Source organism: Nycticebus coucang, chromosome 5 (assembly GCF_027406575.1).
Source record: "Nycticebus coucang isolate mNycCou1 chromosome 5, mNycCou1.pri, whole genome shotgun sequence".
Taxonomy (NCBI): domain Eukaryota; kingdom Metazoa; phylum Chordata; class Mammalia; order Primates; family Lorisidae; genus Nycticebus; species Nycticebus coucang.
In genome coordinates this window covers 88,674,477-88,694,975 of record NC_069784.1, presented here as the reverse complement: position 1 = coordinate 88,694,975, position 20,499 = coordinate 88,674,477, and the positions used below count along the sequence as shown (strand labels likewise).

Sequence of the window (20,499 nt, the reverse complement as noted above, 5' to 3'; positions counted from 1 at the left end):
AAGCATCTCACATGCAGTGTGCTCCACAACTTGGGAAACACTATGGTGGTGGATTTCCAATGGTGTTTGCCTTTGAGTTGAAATCTCAGTTGGTTCCTTTGATAGTAAATAGTGAATAGCAGTTATCTGACCCAAATATTTAACTGGTAGCAGTTCAGGAAGGTGGTCAGGAGGCTGAGGGGCTCCCGAAGGGATAGCCATTGTTCCTTCTCCTGACCCGTGGATGTGAACAGGCACCTTCAAAGTGGAGAACTGCCAACCGCCCTGACGTCTCACTGAGGAAGAGGGAGGTAGAGATTTCCAAATACAGGAACTTGGCCTCCTCCCTGACACCTTTGTGACTTACCTCTCTAGAAAGGGAGAAAAGTCAGTCACTGAGCCCAGCCTTTGGCTCTGATTGTTAATTCTGTTGTGGGTTTGTAAAAGCGTTGCAAGGAAGATTAGACTCCAGGCTCTAGCCAAATCCCTGATTGGATCATTCTCCTGTTTTTAATTCTCTTATATTTCCTCTAAGAAGATCTGGATTTTTTTTTCCACTCAAATACTTAGTGGTTCTGAGCTGTTTTCTTCTAGTGAGTATGTTTCATCATCAGTTTATTTATATGGAATTTTCATTTTAAAGCACTTTTGCAAATGTCTTTTTATTCTATTATAAAAAGTGCCACCAAAATGTAACATTACTTTGAGTTAACTGGGAACCTACCAGCTATATATTTGAGTTATATTTATAATGGTCAGTTTTCAAAATATTGTTCTTAAAGAATAAATTATTATTTTGAAAATAATGCCTGTGGTTTTACATAGGCAGTTAACCATCATTATCTTAAAATACTATTGTTTAAGGCGCAAACAGTTCTAACAGTTTCCTTTTATTCACCACCGCTTTTACACAGAATTTTAAATGGGTTATTGATACAAACCCAGAAAGTCATTTCTCACAAATAATTGGCATAATGTTCTTTATTACAAGATTAGAGATTGTTGCACGTTTTGGTACCTCTGAACGTCACATGTACTGGGTCTTATCTTCATTGAGACTCTTTCATTCACAAAAGAATTTGACAGTCAACACATAATACCTCAGTATAATAAATTGAAATTGCACTTTATTTTATTTTTACTTTTTTGTAACTAAATGTACCTTTATTTACAAAATGTTTATTACAAAATTTTACAAAGAGATGACCAACATATAGAGAATATTTTGTAAATATTTTATAAAATGTTGTATATTGGTTAGAAATATGCCATAATTTACTTATACAAATTTAGTTTTGACTAACATGAAATACAAAAAGGCACATATACAATTTCACTTTAGAAACTGGACACTTTCACAGTTAAATATTCTTAAAAAATGTTCCATTGCACAGATTCCAATGGAATACTCCAGAATTCTGGGTTGTGGGGAGCACATGCTGCTCATTCAGCACCTGGTGCTGAAATGTGAACTGATTGCCAGGCAGCGGTTAAGGCCTGCGAAGGTAAAGGGAAGGTAAAACACAACAAAAGTCCTGAGGCGACTTGATGTGAAGCCTCCTAATGTGGCACAAGAGTGTCATTAATTGGTACAGAAAGATAAATAGTGAAATGTCTTTAACACAGGTCATTTTTAGGGCGTGTTCATTGACCGTGCACAGGTCTCAGCTTTGCACAGTCATCAGCCCCTGCAGCTGTGCCGCAGAGCAGACGTGCAGCAGATCTGGGTCCAGGTGCTTGGTGATGCCTTTTAGTTAACCCAAGCCTCACACCTGCTGGAGGGGACGAGCAATACAAACGAGACCCAAGGGCAGCAGCCATCTCAAATGAGGGGTCATCATGACCATTTTTATTAATGATCTTTATACACACCAAGACTGCATCTTGTTATTTCCTAGGAGTTGTAATTATGCTTAGAAATCAGGGGTCTTTTAGATGAGCGTGGGAAGGGTCTCCCTCCGTTGCCATTTCAAAGCAAGGTCTTAGGTGTCTCCCTGTGTGTGCAGGTGGCAGTTCTAACACAAACCAGTTCTTGTCGTCTCGGAGGGAGGGAGGAAAACCCACAATTCAAATATGATTTTTTTAAGTGTGAAAAAGATGGATTAAGGATAGATTTAGGAATAGATTAAAAGAACTGAATGAGGCTAGAAAAAATATATATCCACATAGGGAAGGGGCTAAGGGCAAAATTGGGGGTGAGGGGGATTCATGGCAAAAAGAAAGCCTACAGTATTCCATTTTGTAAATGACAGTTATAAAGTATTACCTTTCCTTCATCTCATTTAAAAGGTGGTACTTTGGAAAACTTGGCCGAAAAGATGCTGAGCGACAGCTTTTGTCCTTTGGAAACCCAAGAGGTACCTTTCTTATCCGAGAGAGTGAAACCACCAAAGGTAGGGTAACAGCTGAGAAAGTTGACTTGTCATTCAAATCTGTGGGTTCGTCAGAGGGGATGAAAGTCTTACCTCTAATGTATGAGGAGTTTTAAATGCCACACATGAGTAGAGTCCTATTTTTAGTTTTCTCTCCAGGCACTAGAACTGCAGACAATCAAAAGAACTGCAGAGATTCGAAATCAAGACCTTCCCAAAATGGGCTGGGGCCATTTCACTGCTCTGGGACACACAAGATCATAGAATTTTTCAGAATTCATTCAGGATTACGATTTTCTGAAACTCTAATCTTAAGTTGCCAATCACACAGGTTGTTTTTGCCTGCCTTTTGTTTTTTTAAATAACTGAGGACTTCACTTCTCCTCCTGCACCTGTTGGCCTTTTCGTTATTTAGCACCTCATTAGAGCCTGCAAGAGAAGACAGGTCAAGGACGAAAATTGTAGAGGCCTTCTAGCTTAATCTGTCAGACCCTGGTTATCTGTTCTTGTAAAAAATGTTGAGAGGCAGAGATTTGAAGCACAAAACAGTCCTGAGATTCCTTTTGTCCAGGCTGCCCTCGTCTCCCAGCATGCCCTGTGTGTGAAGGGGACGGGGCAGCAAGCTCAGCTGCACAGTACAGGGCTGCTCTTGACTCGGGGAAGAGGGGAGATCGGGACTGTGCTGTATTAGACAACACAAGGGCACTGAACGGAGCATTTTAGAAAATTATTCAGGAAGCTTTCAGTCTCAAGGGCAGAGTCATTTTATTGCTAATATCTTCTGACATTTGCAGGACAGCAAGAGGCGTCTTCCTGTTACCGACTGGAAATGCTCTGTGCGTGTGCATGTGTGTGTGTGCGTGCACCCTCAATAATTATTATTCAGAATAGTTGAGTAACTGAGCCCTAAAAAACAAACTAGTCCTCAAAATGATTGGAGCTGCTAATGCTTTGCTCATTTACCAGGTGCCTATTCACTTTCTATCCGTGATTGGGATGATATGAAAGGAGATCATGTCAAACATTATAAAATTCGCAAACTTGACAATGGTGGATACTATATTACTACCCGGGCCCAGTTTGAAACACTTCAGCAGCTTGTACAACATTACTCAGGTAACCTTAACTCTGACTAGCCTACTAACCTTGTGGACACCAGAGGGGGTGGGTAGGCACAGAGTTGGAAAGGGGTAGTAACTAATATAAACAAAGTCACTAGAAAAATATTTTTCTTTGCCAGTCCCTAACAGTGGGGCTTGGCTACAGAGGTTCTCTTGTTACTGTTCTATCATAGTTATTATTAGGTCCATATGTTTGTCAAATTCAGGAACATTCTAGTGCCCCAAATAGAAAGCAGGTTAAATTTTAGAAGTCGTTTGTTTTTTTCATCTTTTCCCTTTCCCCTGCATTATGTAACTCAGAAACCGTGGAAGGATGAGGACACAGGCTCTGGGAGGGCACTTACACGGGACTCCCTCCGGGGATACTGTGTTTCTACCATCACTGACACAGCCCTGCTGCAGGAATGGCTGCAGGGCCTCTTCTTTCTCCCGCAGCTCGTTTATCTTGTGCCACCGCCCCACCGATGCTTCTGTTCCCAACAAGACTTAAACTTATGTGACCCACAGCTTGTAGATCTCTAGGACATCTACTGTGTTAAATTAAACTTTTTAAAAGTAGATCAGTCTCTGTCCTAATGCCCAGATGTCACCATGATTTTGTTGTTCCTGGAAGCACGTAATTATTAGGTGTTTGGGTGTGCAGTTTGTACATTTTATTAAAGGATGTGGTTTTATGTGAAGTCATTAAAATGATTGTTTTCTTTCCCCTCTGTATAATAAATGCACACATGTGAATATATATTTATTTATATATAAGTCTATATTCATATACATAGATATATGAATATAAACACAGACATAGATCTGTACCCCATTAAGCCCAGTAGTTTTTTGTGTGACCCCATAGATATATATTTTGCATTATTCTTCAGGATGATGGCAAGACTCCAAAATAGTACATGATATGACTTCTATTCCTGTATGCATATTCAGTGAAAAAAAAATGTGTGTGTAATTCTTTAACACAAAGAAAATAATCTTTTGAAAATGATAATAAGAAATGCCTGTATATTGATCCTGAGCACTAATGAGCAGCTGAAAATACAAACACTTGTAGTACTAGCTGATTAGGGACTTGGCTAACTTAGTTTATGTGGATTCTAATGAAATATCTGGGACAAATGGAGCAGAATAGCTCCCTGAGCCTAAGTGATACACACAAAATGCCTGCATGTCGTAAGGATTTTTCAAATGCGGAAATGTATTTCATTATAGCCAAACATGAGTGGGATCCCTAGGGTTTGGATCATTAGAAAATATTGTGTTGGAAAGGGCACCTTAATAATATCGGAAAGCTGAAAGGAGAGAAGGAGATTAAAAAATGCCTATTGTTCTCTAATATCTGGAGAACAATAGGCATTTTTTAATCTCAGGGAAAAAAACCATCTTGAGTTACATTTATTTTTATATTAGCTTTTCCTCTTCCCTCTTTCTCTCTCTTACACAACAAAATGCCTTTGAGATATTGACACATAAATAATTTCCTGCCTAAACATCTCAGAAACTGATTCTTAAAAAAAAAAGAATAAGAAGTAAAAAGTAAGTTACAGTTAGTTGCCTGAGATGAGGCGGCAACATTGCATTTGCTTTCCCTGGATCGAGGGGCTGGGGGCTGGGGATTCTGTGCACCTTGCAAGCCAGGCTCTGCTCAGCTTTTGTCATTTCCCTGATTTCTCGTTCTTTGTTACCTTTTCTCACCTGATTGATTTTTAACTTGGCATTTAATCAATTTCTCCTTGCTACTACTAGATTCTAGAAGGTGTCTTCTTTAGGGATAAAAATAAAGAAAAAAAGAAAAGAAATGAAATGAAAGAGAGAAAAATAAGCTCCCAATAACTTCTAAGTGATCACTTCTTTGTTCCCTCTTGTCTTTCATAAGGAACAAAATTCTTTCACATCCTTGAGTTCCTGCAAATTTTAGTTTCCATTCATTCTCCTTTCAAATCAGACTTCTAAATTATACATCAGAGACTGTTATAATGTCTTTTTCTTAATGGGAAATATCAAAGAAGCAATGCGAGAGTGTCTAACTGTGGAATAGAGTCAGTTAGAAAGCCACAGAAATCTCTAGAAAAACGTGATCTCTTCACCACCACCACCACCACCACCAGATGTATCTTCTGCCTTACTGGTTTATAACAGCCTATAGAAGAATCGTAGTATACTAATGTTATAATTTTAAATACATTTCTACCAGAAATATCCCCAACCCCTTGAGTAATCTAGAGGCGTGGAAAGGACAGTCCTGTTGACATTCTTTTGCCCAAATGTACTTTTCAAAATTAATAAGGATATTTTCAGGATTCCAGAAGTCATTTTATTAGCATATTGAGCCAATAACGTTTTTGTTCTGTAGTAATTACAGAAACCATAGCAGTCTGTGTATTTGTATGGACTATATCGCACATGGGGATACGGCGTAATCTAAATTTAAAAGGTCTTCTATTCTGCTTTCAGTGACTGTGTTTCATTGTGCAGCGTCTAGTCTCCACAATGTGTGTAGTCCCCTGCTGACGTGGCATTGCTGCCAAACCTGCCGTGCGCCGGCAGTGTGGTTTTGCACCTGTGAATGTTGTTGTCACGTGTGTTCTGCTCTCTCTCCCTCTCCTGCCGCTGCCCTGCTTCGTCAGAGAGAGCTGCAGGCCTCTGCTGCCGCCTAGTCGTTCCCTGTCACAAAGGGATGCCAAGGCTTACCGATCTGTCTGTCAAAACCAAAGATGTCTGGGAGATCCCTCGAGAATCCCTGCAGTTGATCAAGAGACTGGGAAATGGGCAGTTTGGGGAAGTATGGATGGGTATGCTGAGATTCAATTACTCTATTATTAGCTTCCTTGTTTGGGAAATACCAAACATCAAAGATGGAAGGTGGAAATAAATAGTTTTGACCAAGAAGAAAGTTTGAGGTTCTATTGTGGGGAATAATAATTTTGATTATTTTGATTTTAAAATTCTGGAATTTCTAGAAAAGAGATAGTAAGTGGACACAATTGGCAAATGGCTCAATTTGTGCTGTTATATGAGCCTCAATTCATAAGCCAGGCGCTGTGGTTCTCACCTGTAATCTCAATACTTTGGGAGGCTGAGGCGAGAGGATTGCTTGAGCCTAGGAGCAGGGAGACCAGCCTGAGCGACACAGCATCAACCAGCAAATGGAACGAGAAATATTTCAACCTGCATAGAAGGTCTTGCCATTGGTTTCCAACAACAAATATTTGTTGAATGTTGCCCGAAAGGGTGAGGCACCTTCCATCTTTCCTAGTGCATGCATAATTATGGATTATAAGGACTGTGTTTTTTTTATTAATTCCCTTTTCTGTAGAGAAAGCTGATGGTTTGTGTTTTAACTTAATTGTGATTGCACCGAGTTATACCCCACAAACCTCTGGATTGGCTAAAGATGCTTGGGAAGTTGAACGAGATTCCTTGTTTCTGGAGACGAAGCTGGGTCAGGGGTGTTTCGCTGAAGTATGGCTTGGTAAGGCAGAGGGCACATTTTGTTTTGGCTGTATCTCAAAGCCAATTAAAAGGACAGTTTTAAACAAAAACACTTACCCTGGGTAACTAAACAGGCATGGGCCATCCAGATTTTCACAATGTGGTGACACCTGGCATGCTCATCTATCCTACGTCATGTGGTTAATTAAGGCACCTGCACAACAGGAAACCAATAAATGATAAATCTGGTGTTTTCTCTTCCTAAGAAGCGGGAAGGTAAGATACTGTATATGGGCACCAATAAAGAAAAACCATGAACTTTTTGTTTCAATCTTTACTGGCTGATTAACCACCAATGAATCTCAGTTTTGTCATCTGTAAAATTGGAGTGACACCTGCTTCATGGCATTGTTTAGGATTTCATGGGACAGTATGTTTAAAGTCCTTTGCAGATAGTAGGTATTTAGGAGACACACAGACTTCTCTTTGTTTGGTTGTCATTGAGAAGACTGACTGCACTGGGCCCTTGAAATTGCCTTTTTACCCCTTTAGGGTCAGTTGCAGCTTTGCTTAGAGACAATCCATGGACTTAGGCCCCACCCAGAAACATCTGTCATAAGACAAAAATGACGTTTATGGAATCCTTCCTCCCTCCTCTTAGAGTCCATATATATAGGTCCCCTATTGCTACGTGCAGGGATATTTACAGGGTGGACATAAAGTTCGTGTGCAACTTAAAATAGTTTCACATAGTAAATTGCACACAAACTTCCTGTCTCCCCTGTATAGGTCAGCTAATGACCTTAAAACAGTCTAGCAAGTGGTAAGTACTAGACAGGTAACAGATAAGCACTCACACATACTCATAATCTGTATGTATTATCTATAATAATAAGGAATCCACATTATTGTATCCATCTCTCTGGACTTCATCTCAAACATTGTAAAATATATTCATATGACTTCTCCTTCATCCACTTAATTTACAATGAAGTTGTGGGTCCTAAACCTTTTAACCAAATCACTCCCACGATCAGGATGAACTGGACCCTATGAAGAACTTTTTTCAAACTTTACAATTATCAACATTAAATTATTACACATACCATTCACATTTTATTTTCCATTAACTATAAAACAACATGCCCGTCAAAATTTAAATGAATGTCTATGTAATTAACTGGGTTGTTGTTGATGAGGAAGACCTCACTCATTATATTTAAAATTTTCGGGTACTGACAAATAGCAAAGATCACTTACAAGTTGTCAAATTTCCCATATATTCTTATTAGACAGATATTTCCTGATATTTTAATGAACTCTTTCTTAAGCCACTTGTTTTTTCACAATTTCTGTTTTCGTAGATTTTAGATTATAACTTTATGAGCCATCTTTTTGGCTCATAAAGTTCTTTGGCTAAGAATTGCTCTAATTTACAGAATTCTTAAATTCTAAAATCAGTTCTATTAAATATAAAAATAAATCTTAATTTAAACCAGTCTTTTTCAAATAGAAAATAACAATCTAAATTAGAGTATTTTTTCTTTATCATTATTCTTCAAAGTCTTAAGAGAATACATGTAGAACCCAGGTTTTGTTTTGTTTAATGAAAGAAACACCAAAGGCAATCCAGTTCCCTTCCGGTATTTTACAGATGGGATAACTGATAATGATCATAAACCAGACCCTGCCTTCAGATGGACTAAATTTTTTTTTTTAACCTGTTAATTTTAAACATTTCTGTCTCCTCACTGCTACTGTTTAATTTTCCCAGTCAATGTGATAGGAGCCATTGCTCTTATGGTTAACCATCAGGAATTTGCCTTACCTGGCTGAAGTCCTGGCAAGGAGGCTGTGCACCCCTTGTCAGTGCTCAGCAGCATGCCAAGCTCAGCTGTGCAAGGACTCAGTGAAGTCACTCATCCATTGCAGACAATTGAAAGTCTGGAGATAATTCCCAAATGTCCTCAGCAGGTCGCCATATTTTTTTAAATGGCACCTTGCATAAACTTATTCTAATTTCCTCCTTGGTCACTTGCTACCTACGGTATGCCTATTAGATGGCTGCACCTGTTTTTATTATTACTTATGTTAAGAGATGAGGGTTTCACTTTGTCACGAGAGTATGGTGGCACTATTATACCTCACTGTAGCCTCGTACTCCTGTGTCCAAGCAATCCTCCCACCTCAGCCTCCCCAGTAGTTAGGAATACAGGTGTACCACCATGGCCAGGTCCAACCCCTGGACTTCAATCACAATAAGCAAGGGTCAAGATCATTTTGTATAAATTTATACAAAATATCACTGGTGACCATGTTACTGAGCCAGAAAAAAGAGAGTAATATATTTTAACTTTTTCAGAAAATTAAATGGATTGATAAAGCTTAATATAGCCATAGCTATAAATAGACACATTTTTTTCTGTTGAAATACTTGACAGAGTCCTTGCAATTGACCATCTTCAACAAAAACTATATTAATTTTTTTTAACTTAAAATCTAACTATGCAAATAGTTATTGATCAAACCGCCCCACCCCCCAACAAAAGAGGATCTTTGGTTTGACTTTATATTGTGGGATGTTTGTAGGTACCTGGAACGGAAACACAAAAGTAGCCATAAAGACTCTTAAACCAGGCACAATGTCCCCTGAATCCTTCCTCGAGGAAGCACAGATCATGAAGAAGTTGAAGCACGACAAGTTAGTCCAGCTCTACGCCGTGGTGTCGGAAGAACCCATCTACATTGTCACCGAGTATATGAATAAAGGTTGGGTATCACCCCTCCTGTCTCCACCTCACAGAGCCTTGCAGGGGCGTTAGGCAGAGAAATGGAGCTGCTTGCTTATCTCTGGTTTCTGCATGAGTCAAGCATTCCACATCAGGAAGCACCAGTTCTGTGCTTATTAATGAAAACATTTTTAAAATAGACTAACCTCGAGTCCCCCCTCAAATCCTTATGAAATACATTATGTTTTGCATGTTTCAGATATCAGGAATTCAAGCCCTCTCCATAATTAAAACATTCATGTTTAATAGCAAGGGTAGTACAGAAGGTTATGATAGTTTGCTGTCTTTTTGAATGTAGTCACTTTTGTTAAATTTCCCTTTTGCAGGGCTGAACAATTAATATCAGATGCTGGTCTCTAGTCTAAGTTTATTTTTTGTCATTTCAACATCTTTTTTTCCACCTCTCTTCTTAAACATCAGATGATTAAATGACATACTTTTTTCCTCCTGTCAAGCACAGAGTTTCAGGAAATAAATGACATGCTTTTACAGAGCACATTTTATTCTCATTTTCTCTCTTTCTCTGTCTTTTTAATCAAACCAGTGTTGTTGGGGGTAAGGCCAAAGATCACTTTGTTTTGGAAAAATAGACAAACCAAACAAACAAAAAAACCAGCCTTAAAAGGCAATGCATTGCACATCAGAAGATACCAGTGTGATTTTTCTTTTTCACATACTTTCTTTTAAAATATAATTGGAATTTTTTTCTTGGCAGATAGTTTGTCCTTTGTACCCCAGGTTATTTTGTAAATAACTTTGTGATTAAAGCATAAAATATCACTGGTGACCATCATGAGCCTCAGCTTCTGCAAATGATTATTTCTGCTTTGGTGTCAGTTCTAAGCCTCCTTGGGCTATGTTAGAATAGTGGCTGTAAAGCTCCAGCTGTTTGGTTTCACTTGTCTAATTTAAGGCTTGGCTGGCTATGATCTCATTAGGGGAACTATCTGCCCCACCCATATTCCTCAGATATCGTTTTCTTTAAAATCCATAAATCAGCTAAACCAGTGATTCTCAAACTTTACCTTGTATTAGAATCCCCTGGAGGGCTTCGTAAAACGTGGGTTTCTGGATCCCAACTTGAGAGTTTCTGTTTCAGTACATCTGGGTTGAGCCCTAAGAATTTGCATTTCTAACAAGTTCCCTGGTGATGCTGCTGGTACTGGACCCCAATTTTGGACACTCAGCAGGGTTGTATTCTCCCTACATCTCCTTTGGGCGGGGCTGACTGGGAAATGAGACAGAATGGTGCAGTTCTTCACAAGTTCCTATTACACGTAAGGGGAGATTAAGTTCCATTGCTTGTCATTTTATCAAATTTCTGTAATTGTCCTTAGAAATGGAATCAATGCTATTTTTAAAAGCTAAGCCTGTTGCTTTTCAATGCATAGAATTTTTTTCTATTCTGGTATTTTGTTGTTGTTGTTCTTTGTTTGTTTGTTTGTTTTTTAGACAGAATCTCACTTTGTCACCTTGGTAGAGTGCCGTGGCATCACAGCTCACAGCGACCTCAAACTCTTGGGCTTAAGTGATTCTCTTGCCTCAGCCTCCCGAGTAGCAGGAACTACAGGCGCCCGCCACAATGCCCGACTATTTTTTGGTTGCAATGGTCACTGTTGTTTTAGCAGGCCCAGGCCGGGATAGAACCCACCAGCTTTGGTGTATGTGGCCGGCGCCCTACTCACTAAGCTACAAGCTCTGAGCTTCTCTTCTAGTTTTTTATATAAGCCTTTTTTTCTGTTGATTCATTATTTCATTCAGCTACCTTATCGCTTCTAATTAAAAAGCCAAACATAGCCCTCTGTTGGGAACTTTCATCTTTCAAACATTGGTTTTATGTTTTGTTCACAGGAAGTTTGCTTGATTTCTTAAAAGATGGAGAAGGCAGAGCTCTGAAATTACCAAATCTTGTGGACATGGCTGCACAGGTAGGCCCTGTGGGGTACCTTGATTTGTGCCATTGATTTAACATAATGACGTAAGTTCATCAAGTCACAGTGTAACTTATTTGTCTTGTTCCCTGGGTTTCCACAGGTTGCTGCGGGAATGGCTTACATTGAGCGCATGAATTATATCCACAGAGATCTGAGATCAGCAAACATTCTAGTGGGGAATGGACTAATATGCAAGATTGCTGACTTTGGATTGGCCCGATTGATCGAAGACAATGAGTACACAGCAAGACAAGGTGGGCACTTGAATGACAGGGGCTCGTGAACACACCCTTCACCTCGGTCCCTTCCCGCACGACCCTTCCTTCCTCCAGAAAACATTTGAAATGTCATTCTTCAGCTGGGTTGTTGCTCCTTGATCTGGCAGGAATTGGACAGCTCTGCAGTGGGCACAGTGGATGGATGAGGTACTGCTCTTTGGCAAGCGCGTGTCCAGTGCTGTGGTCCGCTGGCTCCTGCTGCACTCCTCATAGCATCCAGGTCCAGGATCCTCTGCTTTTGGAGAAAGAGGGTGGGGGAAAGGCAAACAATCAAATCATAGCTCATTAGGCAGTCGAGGGGGCAGGGAGTGAGCACCGGAAGTTGGAAAGGGCCTCATCTGCAGAGAGAGACAGCAGGTCATCTGGGTATTTGCACCTTGAGCGTCCTCCAGGTCTCCTGCCAAGCCCAGCCAGAAGCCAGATGCCAGAGGCCAGTGATGAGCCCTTAGGGGTCCAGAGCAGGAAGAAGGAGGGTGGAAAGAGCATCCAGAGAGACCGTGGGAGATCAGGGCACAGGCACTCAGAAAGCCCCTGTCATCAATCTCCCTCCACTCCACTCCCTGTAAGAATTCACAGAAATTAGCCATTAACTAAAACACGTCCCAGGCCAGCAGCTGCTTCGGGGGACAGCTTTTCACATGCTATTAGAACACCAGACCAGAAAGGGAGTTGCAGGGATATTTTCTGTCTCCCTAGATGTTCATGTAGGAGTCACCGGGTAAAGGTGTGGAGTTAAGTACACTCTTTGTAATGCAATGCAGGCTCCTCTGGTGGAACTCAGTGCGTGTTACTGAGGGCAGTTTCAACAGTTTTACTGATGTCTTTAGACAGACCCTAGCCACCCCAAACAAGGTGAGCAAGGCTGAGCAAGCAGCTTTGCAGTGCGCCATTGTGGTGTTGTCACAATGGCCATTTCTGGAGTTCTTCTCCCTTTCTTCCTCCTCCTCTTTCTGTTGATTCATGCCAGTTTTTCCCTCCTTTTCTTTGACTCAGAATGGAAGCATTCTCAGCAGTTTCAAGTGTTGAGGGAAAATGTTAAACTCAGGCCCTGGCTGGTACTGATACTGTCCAAATGCTAAACCACATGCTGTTCAGACAGCTCAGCTATTTGAGTTTCCCCAACACGTGGCAGTTCTTGTCCTGGAACCAAGTGCCCACACAGCGAGCACGCCCGTGCATCACGCACACACCCCGGTGCTGGGCCAGATGGCATGCCGTGTCGCTAATCAAAGGCGCACCGCAGCTTTGAATGGCACTGGCAGTCCAGAGAGGAATGTGGACGTGATGTCGAGGCAAGGCGAGCCACAAGGAGCTGAGTGCCAGTGGATCTGAGACGTGGCCCTGAAGGCCGGCGTTCACCCCGAGGCGAGGCAAGTGTGTCTGAACCCAGCTCCTCAGACTCGGAAGGAGAGTGGGCAGAGGGCGGTGAGTCATGAATATTTGATTTAGGAAAGGGCAGGAATGGAATCACGCAAGTGCCCTTCTGTATCTGAGTAGAATTTCTTCCCTTTCCCTGAACTTTGTGGGTAACACCCTTGAGCCACGGATAAATGAGAAGCTTGCAAGGCCCAAAGCCAGAGGATATGGGCAGGGACCTCTTGACAGGGCCTGACTGTTCAGTTCATCCCTGTTCACCGGAGTGAAGTCCCTCAAGGCTGTGGCTCTGGGTGATGGGTGCCTGTGCAGGTTCCCTCCTGTCAGTCTGCTGCTCTGGAGCGGGGCCCAAGCTGCCACCCTCAGCTCTGGCCTGAAGCCTTCCTCCTTACTAGAGATCCTGATGACCTTCAGGCAGCTTCTGTACCTCCACCATCACGCTCCTCTGAGGGGCAACCTCACAGTCTTTGTACCTTTCTTCTTAAAACTTTTCTTCTTCCCTTTCCAAACGTCTTCAGATTCATGCCAGACACAGGAAGGCAATAATAAATAAGAAGTAAGTGAACTGGGACACTGACCTGGGGGAAGAAAACAAAGCCCGTGGGGTCCCAGGATATCCAGGGAGAATGAAAGAAGTACTGAGAAAAAGGGACAGGGGCATTTAGAGAATACCCTGTTTCCTCGAAAATAAGACATCCTCCAAAAATAAAGCCTACTTACAGGAAAGATAAGATATCCCCTGAAAATAAGACCTAGCGCATCTTTGGGAGCACACCTTAAAATAAGACACTGTCTTATTTTCGGGAAAACGGGGTACCTTCCAGGGCCAGACCTGAGAGGGAAAACGTGAGGATCCGGGAGGGTTAGAAATAGACTCCGAGGGAGTTAAGTAACGTGTACAAAGCCACAGAGCTGTAAACTGACAGAGCCAGGATTTGAGTCCAGATACGGCTGGCCCTCCTGTATCTGCCCTCTTATGCTGTGCTGACTGCCTCTCATCATGGCAGTGATTAAAAGAACAGAAAATAAAAATGGAGAGGATTAGTCATAAGTCCCTTTTCCCCTTCATTTGATGGGAACATTTTTAAGGGGCACCTTCTAATGTACGTGTGTGAGGGAGTTAAACAGACCTTCATTTTCTGGCACTGGGACAACTTAGCTATTTATAAAATTCCTCCTGAGGGTTTGCCTTGCCCTGGCCTCCTTACGAGTCAGAAAGAGCCTGGTGTGTATCTGCTGGTGTCCTCTGCAGATGGCATGCATGCTGCATGTGAAGTTTCTGCTGGGGATTAATCAGCTCCTCCAGACAGCTGGTCCACGTGCCTAATAATATTTGCAAGTCGGGTTTTATGTTACCCACAGGCCACAGCCGTGCTGCATCTTGATTAGGGGAGTGCGGGCAGTGTTCAGAAATATGTGCCAAACGCAGATATTTTAAGACTGTGAATAACAATTGTTTTCAAAACAGTTGTGCGTTTCCCCTCTCAGGGTGCTTCGAAATGTCTGTCACCACCCTGGTGGCATTGCACAGGGCACAGGCAGGATTGGAATTTGGAGCTGTGTTGCACAGTCCTGCCTATGCTCTTTCCAACCCACACCCCCTTGCCTGCCTACCACTGACCAGAGCAGAAGCCCCAGGTCAAGGAGGAGGTCAGGGCCAGGCCCAAAGCCTGGGATGGTGGGCCTCTGCTGTCAGCATTCTGGAAACTGTTTGGGATTGTTTGTTCTTTATTTCCTGTACATCTCACTCAGTTATAGCAGTTAGTTCTTTAGTCCTATGCTCTTTGCTAAATTATGCTCAGTCAGGGTCTCTAAATAGTCCCAACCTCAATTATGAGTACCTTGTCCAGGCAAGAGACTTTGCGAGGAGCTGCTGGTAGGAAGACGCCTAAGGCTAGAGGCACAGTCACAAGTCTGAGGAGGAGCACGCAGGACTCTGCCACCTACCAGCCTGGGGCCTTGGGCACGTTATTTAATTTTTCCATGCACTGGTTTACTTGTCTGTTAAACAGAAATACTTTCCAACTGCTCTGTGTATTTTTACAAAGACTAGATGAAGCAGTGCATGTGGAGAGTTTAGCAAGGTGCCCAGCAGTGGTGCCATCTCATTCCAGACTAAGCTCTTGGGGAATAAACAAATAAGATATAAAGACCCAAACACTATTCAGGAAAGGGAGAGAGGAATCAAAGGCAATTCTTTTTGGGTGCAGGACACAACTACAAGAGGGACTCTGCCTAACGTACTTAAATATTGTGACCTGGTTGTTTCTACCTTTGCATTACCCTGGGGAAAAAAAAAAAAAAGGTAATTGTCAAGTAGCCAAGCACGAGTAATGAGAATGGAGTTACGACAGAGATGAGTGAGTTGGAAGGTCTTATTTTCAGAGAAAGAGAATGAGTTTGGTTTTGGATTTATTGGCCACCTGCCTGACCCAGCACAGCGCCTTCCTCCCAGAGTCTTCCCCACAGGCCACAAGGATCTGCTGTCCCTGCGTTGCCCTCACACATCCACACCACACCTGTGTCCTGGGGTCACTGGCACAGTGGATGTCACCAAGCTTGGCTCTCTGAGACGCACAGCCCCTCTGGGCTCACACAAGCAGACAAGAAGCAGTGGGGGAATTCTCCGTAGACTTGATTTCTTCTTCACGAGCTTCAGGCAGCTCAGTGTTGACAAAGGTTGTTGTAAACCTAACAAATTCAGATACACCTGGCTTATGTGTAAGAATAACTTCTTTAAGTGGATACCTTTTTTTTTTTTTTGCAGTTTTTGGCCTGGGCTGGGTTTGAACCCGCCACCTCTGGCATATGGGGCTGGCACCCTACCCCTTTGAGCCACAGGCGCCGCCCAATACTTTATTTTTTATTGAGCCATAACATGCATACAGTAAAATGAACAAATCTGCACCATACAACTCAATTTTACATATCGTATGCCCTGAAACCCCCCCACAGATGAGGATGCACCCCAGAAAACCTCCTCGTTCCCACTCCCAGTCAGTGACCACCTCCAGAGGTGGTAGCCTCTGTTTCCCTCAGTCACCATAGATTAGTTTTGCCTGTAAATGAACTTGAACTTCACACACATGAATCATATAGCATTACACTTTTGTCTGGCTTCTTTCCCATCATTGTCTGTGAGGGTCATCTGTGTTGCTGCATGGGACAGTAGGACTTTCCTTTTCGTGGCTAAGTATAGCCACTGTACAGACCGTCACAGTTTATCCATTCTACTGATGAACCTCTGGGGTTATTTCCAGTTGGGGCCCATTATAAATCAGCAGTGACGGTACTCATATGCCTTCATAACCTCAGGGGCATATTCCCAGGAATCGCCAGTCACCCAGCAAGCCCAGGTTAGCAGTTGTCATTATTGCCTACAGATTTGGTGGAGATATAAAGGGAGTCTACAGGCATGGTGGCTCACTCCTGTACTCCTAGCACTCTGAGAGGCCAAGGCAGGAAGATCACTTGAGCTCAGGAGTTCGAGACCAGCCTGAGCAAAAGTGAGACTCCCATCTCTACTAAAACTAGAAAAGTCAGCCAGGTGTGGAGGGCACCTGTAGTCCCAGCTACTCAGGAGGCTGAGGCAGGAGGTTCACTTGAGCCCAGGAGTTTAAGGTTGCTGTGAGCTAGGCTGATGCCACAGCACTCTAGCCTGGGCAATAGAGTGAGACTCTGTCTCGAAAATAAATAGATAAATAATAAATAAGAGATCACACAGTCACAGTGGCGGTTACCAATGTTGTACTTCTCCAGGCTACTAATGAGGCAGCCTAGTGAGCTGGGGAATCTGGGGTTGGAAGGTAGGAGGCCTGGGTTTGAAATAGCACTGCCCCTTGTAAGCTTGGTGTCCCCAGACAAATAACTCAACCTTCTTAAGCCTCATTTTATCATCTGTACCATGGAGATAATAATCACTTCATATAATTAGTGTGAGAATTGAATGGGCTGTCTGTAAAAGTTCTTTGAGAATCATGAAATTTAAAAAATCATTTTTATAATTTCAACTTTTGTTGTCATATACTTTCCTTGAAAAAAGTCTTTATTACCTAAAAACTTTCTAAAGAGAAAGACTATTAATAATCAATAGAGAAAAAAGAATCTGTTTTTCAAGGGGGAAAAATTACTATTTTACTATTTATTTATTTTGAGACAGAGTGTTACTATGTCACCCTCACTAGAGTGCTGTGGTGTCACAGCTCACAGCAACCTAAAACTCATAGGCTTAAGCGATTCTCTTGCCTCAGCCTCCCAAGTAGCTGGGACTACAGGCACCTGCCCTAATGCCCAGCTATTTTTTTTTTTTTTAATTGGAATTGTCATTGTTGTTTGGCAGGCCCAGGCCAGATTCGAACCTGCCAGCTCCTGTGTATGTACCTGGCACCCTAGCCACTGAGCCACATGTGCTGAGCCTATTTTACTATTTTATAGGGTAGGCCAGTCTATTTATCCAGGGGACTGTCCATACTGAACACAGCTGGGAGTCAGTGGTCCACAGCCTTCCCCTCTGGCAGACTTGGTCTGTTTTCTCATATTTGCCTTTTCTGCTGAGAACTAGCCCTGTCTCCAGCTGCCTCTGTTGGTTTTAATCTTGTCGAGTCCAAGGATCAGGTGGGCATTCTTAGCAGTCTCGATGATGTGTTGCTTGCCCAGAGCAGTGTCAAGGGTGTGTGTGTGCACACATCAGCACGTGCACTAGCAAGGGCACAGGTGTGCCTGTGAGCCCTGCTGCAGCACTTCTCCCAAGTACCTGCACGTCTGTCTTACTGCTTCTCTATGGATGAGCATTGGCTTAAAGACCAGCCCAGGGCCCTCATAGACACAGAGCACAGAATAGACACTTAATGAATATTTGTCTACAGCCATGGAAATGGCCATGGTCACCGTCCTCTTCCCAGACCTGCCTCCTGTTCTCTAAGCAATGTGCACTGCTCTCTCTGGGAATCAGGACCGCAGGAACCTCCAAAAAAGACTGTTATATCAGTATTCGCTGCACACTGCAGGGTGGTCTTTGGGCTAATGGAAAGCACAGCAACTTCAGAACTAGATAAGTCTATGTTCACATTCTGACTCTGCCGTATTCCCTGAGCATAAGCTCTGGCCTATCTGAGCCTCAGCTTTCTCGTCTGCAAAATAGGATTGTTGTTGGTTACCTTTACTGTGGTCATAAGGATTAGAGAAGGAGACTAGTACAAACTGTTGGCATTTTTGCCTCCTGCCAGCTCCTCCAAGCAGCTCTTGGCTTGGTGTCTTTTTACATAGCCCGAATTCTTTTCTTCTTCCTGCATCCCCTCCATTCCCTCCCAAAGGTGTCAGGCCCTGGCTTGGTAAAGAGCATGGACCCAGGAAGTCAAATTCTCTTGGAGCGAATCCATTGCTGCTAATTCTGTGTGAGACCTTGGACAAGTTACGTCTCTGAGCCTTTATTTCCTTTATTCCTGAAGATAGGGATGACAGTTACCTATACACGTATCACTGAATTGTTGTGTGGCTTCCCTGGGAATCGCCATGAAGCACTTAGCACAAAGCAGACGCTGAGCCCGTAGGTGCAGTTGGTAGTTGTAGTAATGGTAATGCTGTGACCGATCCAGTGGGTGCTCACCGCTGTGTTTGTCTCATACGCACACACACTCACATGCACACACAAGTGCCACTTTGGGTTCTCCTGACCCCTTCCCACCAGAGCCCCTCCCACCTGGAACATCGTCCCCTGTGACCCTCTCTCCTGATTTGAGTCTTCTTGAAGGACAGGACGTGGGGTTTGCTCTGTGGTTTTGCTTGGTTGGTTGGTTGGTTTTTAAGTTCTAAATTTAATGACAGAATCGTTGCTAAGGAAGCAGATGTCAAGGTGAGATAATCTCTGCATCTGTGGAAGGTAGGTAGAAAGAAGGACGTTCGGATCTTTGAATATGACTGCTGTGAATTTAGGTTTACGTATTAAATAGAAGAAGAAAAATGTTTCTGTTCAAATGTTCCCAGTATTGAGGGTTTAAATTGAATAGATTATTGTCTGGAGGAAAATTCTCATATAAATTAGACTACGAAGAATTCCTAATTGTTGCAGTTTTCATGTTAATTATTTCATGTTAAAAAAAATGTTACTGCATAAATTAACACATTCTTTCATAGAGAACATATTTTAGAAAGATTTGTTACTTTAATAACTCTTTGTGTATTAGAAATCCCAGATGCCTGTACTAATTAAATATAATCAGATTTTAGATTCAAAAAGCACAGTAGCCATTTAACACAAACAAGCAGGCAGCTAGGTTGACAAACAGTCAGGAAGAAGTGGATCCCTGTTTCTTTTAAATTTTGAATTTCACAATTCAGAACTGTGAATTCCTGTCCTTCTTTTATGTTACAAAGACTGGGCATTATTAGATTCAGAGCACCAGCTTTGCAGCTCAAGGGCTCCTGCAGAATTATTAATCAGCCGCTTCTGAGGCCCCTGTAATCCGGTGGCAGATCAAGGCTGATCTCACCATGAGATGCCCTCCCTCTGCCCCCGTCAGCACATGAATTTCTTGTTCTCTGTCAACAACAGTATTGCCATTCCTACACAGTGTGCTGTGACCTGAACAGCAAATGTCAGGGGAAGGAAGGGGAAAAAAGAACTCTTTTAATTATTGAATTTAATCTAATTCTTCTTGTGCTAGAGAAGCAAACCATCCTCTGACAAAAAAAAAGCAAACCCTTTCAAGTGCAAGCCATTGTTTTAAGTACCAAGCAGGAAACGCATTTGTTCCAGTGTCGCCATGAAATGACCAGGCCACACACCCCCTGCCCATGTTGGGAGTTTATCATCCTGAGGGCTGTCTGGGGAGAGGCCCTGGGGACTTCCCCTGCAGAATGCCCTGCCCTCCAAGAGGTCAGACATGTCTTTCTGGCAGAGCTAAGTGGGATGCCTGAGCCACTCTGCCTGTAATCAAGCTTCCCAGATCCAAATTTGGTACATTTCCATCACTAGGCAGAAAAGCTCCTTAATTTGTATTCTATTGCTTAAAGCTCCAAGCTCCCGCAGCATTTCTGGGAGGGACTGCTTTGTTTATCTGCTGAGCCACAGTGGAGCTTCAGGGCCCAGATTAATAGTCAGGGGGAGCAGGTCAGACTGGCAGGGAAATGGAGATGAATCGTACAGCATATCCATTTTCCTCCTAGAAAGGTGTGTTGGAATCCAAAGATTAAAATTAAAAGAAAGGGGACTTTAAATC

At 42.6% G+C, this 20,499-nt stretch overlaps 1 protein-coding gene across 3 annotated transcripts in view; it reads left to right on the top strand.

Annotated features, from left to right (window-relative positions):
• The window catches only part of FYN (FYN proto-oncogene, Src family tyrosine kinase), a 218,575-nt gene that overhangs the window by 174,170 nt on the left and 23,906 nt on the right, over positions 1-20,499 (top strand). For 2 of the 3 annotated variants that reach the window (XM_053591174.1, XM_053591173.1), the window contains 6 exons: positions 2,269-2,372; positions 3,318-3,467; positions 6,103-6,267; positions 9,497-9,676; positions 11,548-11,624; positions 11,731-11,884. In XM_053591174.1, the coding sequence (XP_053447149.1) occupies positions 2,269-2,372; positions 3,318-3,467; positions 6,103-6,267; positions 9,497-9,676; positions 11,548-11,624; positions 11,731-11,884 (830 nt within the window). Of the gene's footprint in view, positions 1-2,268; positions 2,373-3,317; positions 3,468-6,102; positions 6,268-6,791; positions 6,948-9,496; positions 9,677-11,547; positions 11,625-11,730; positions 11,885-20,499 lie in introns of all 3 variants that reach the window. The other variant, XM_053591175.1, reaches the window with a different exon arrangement.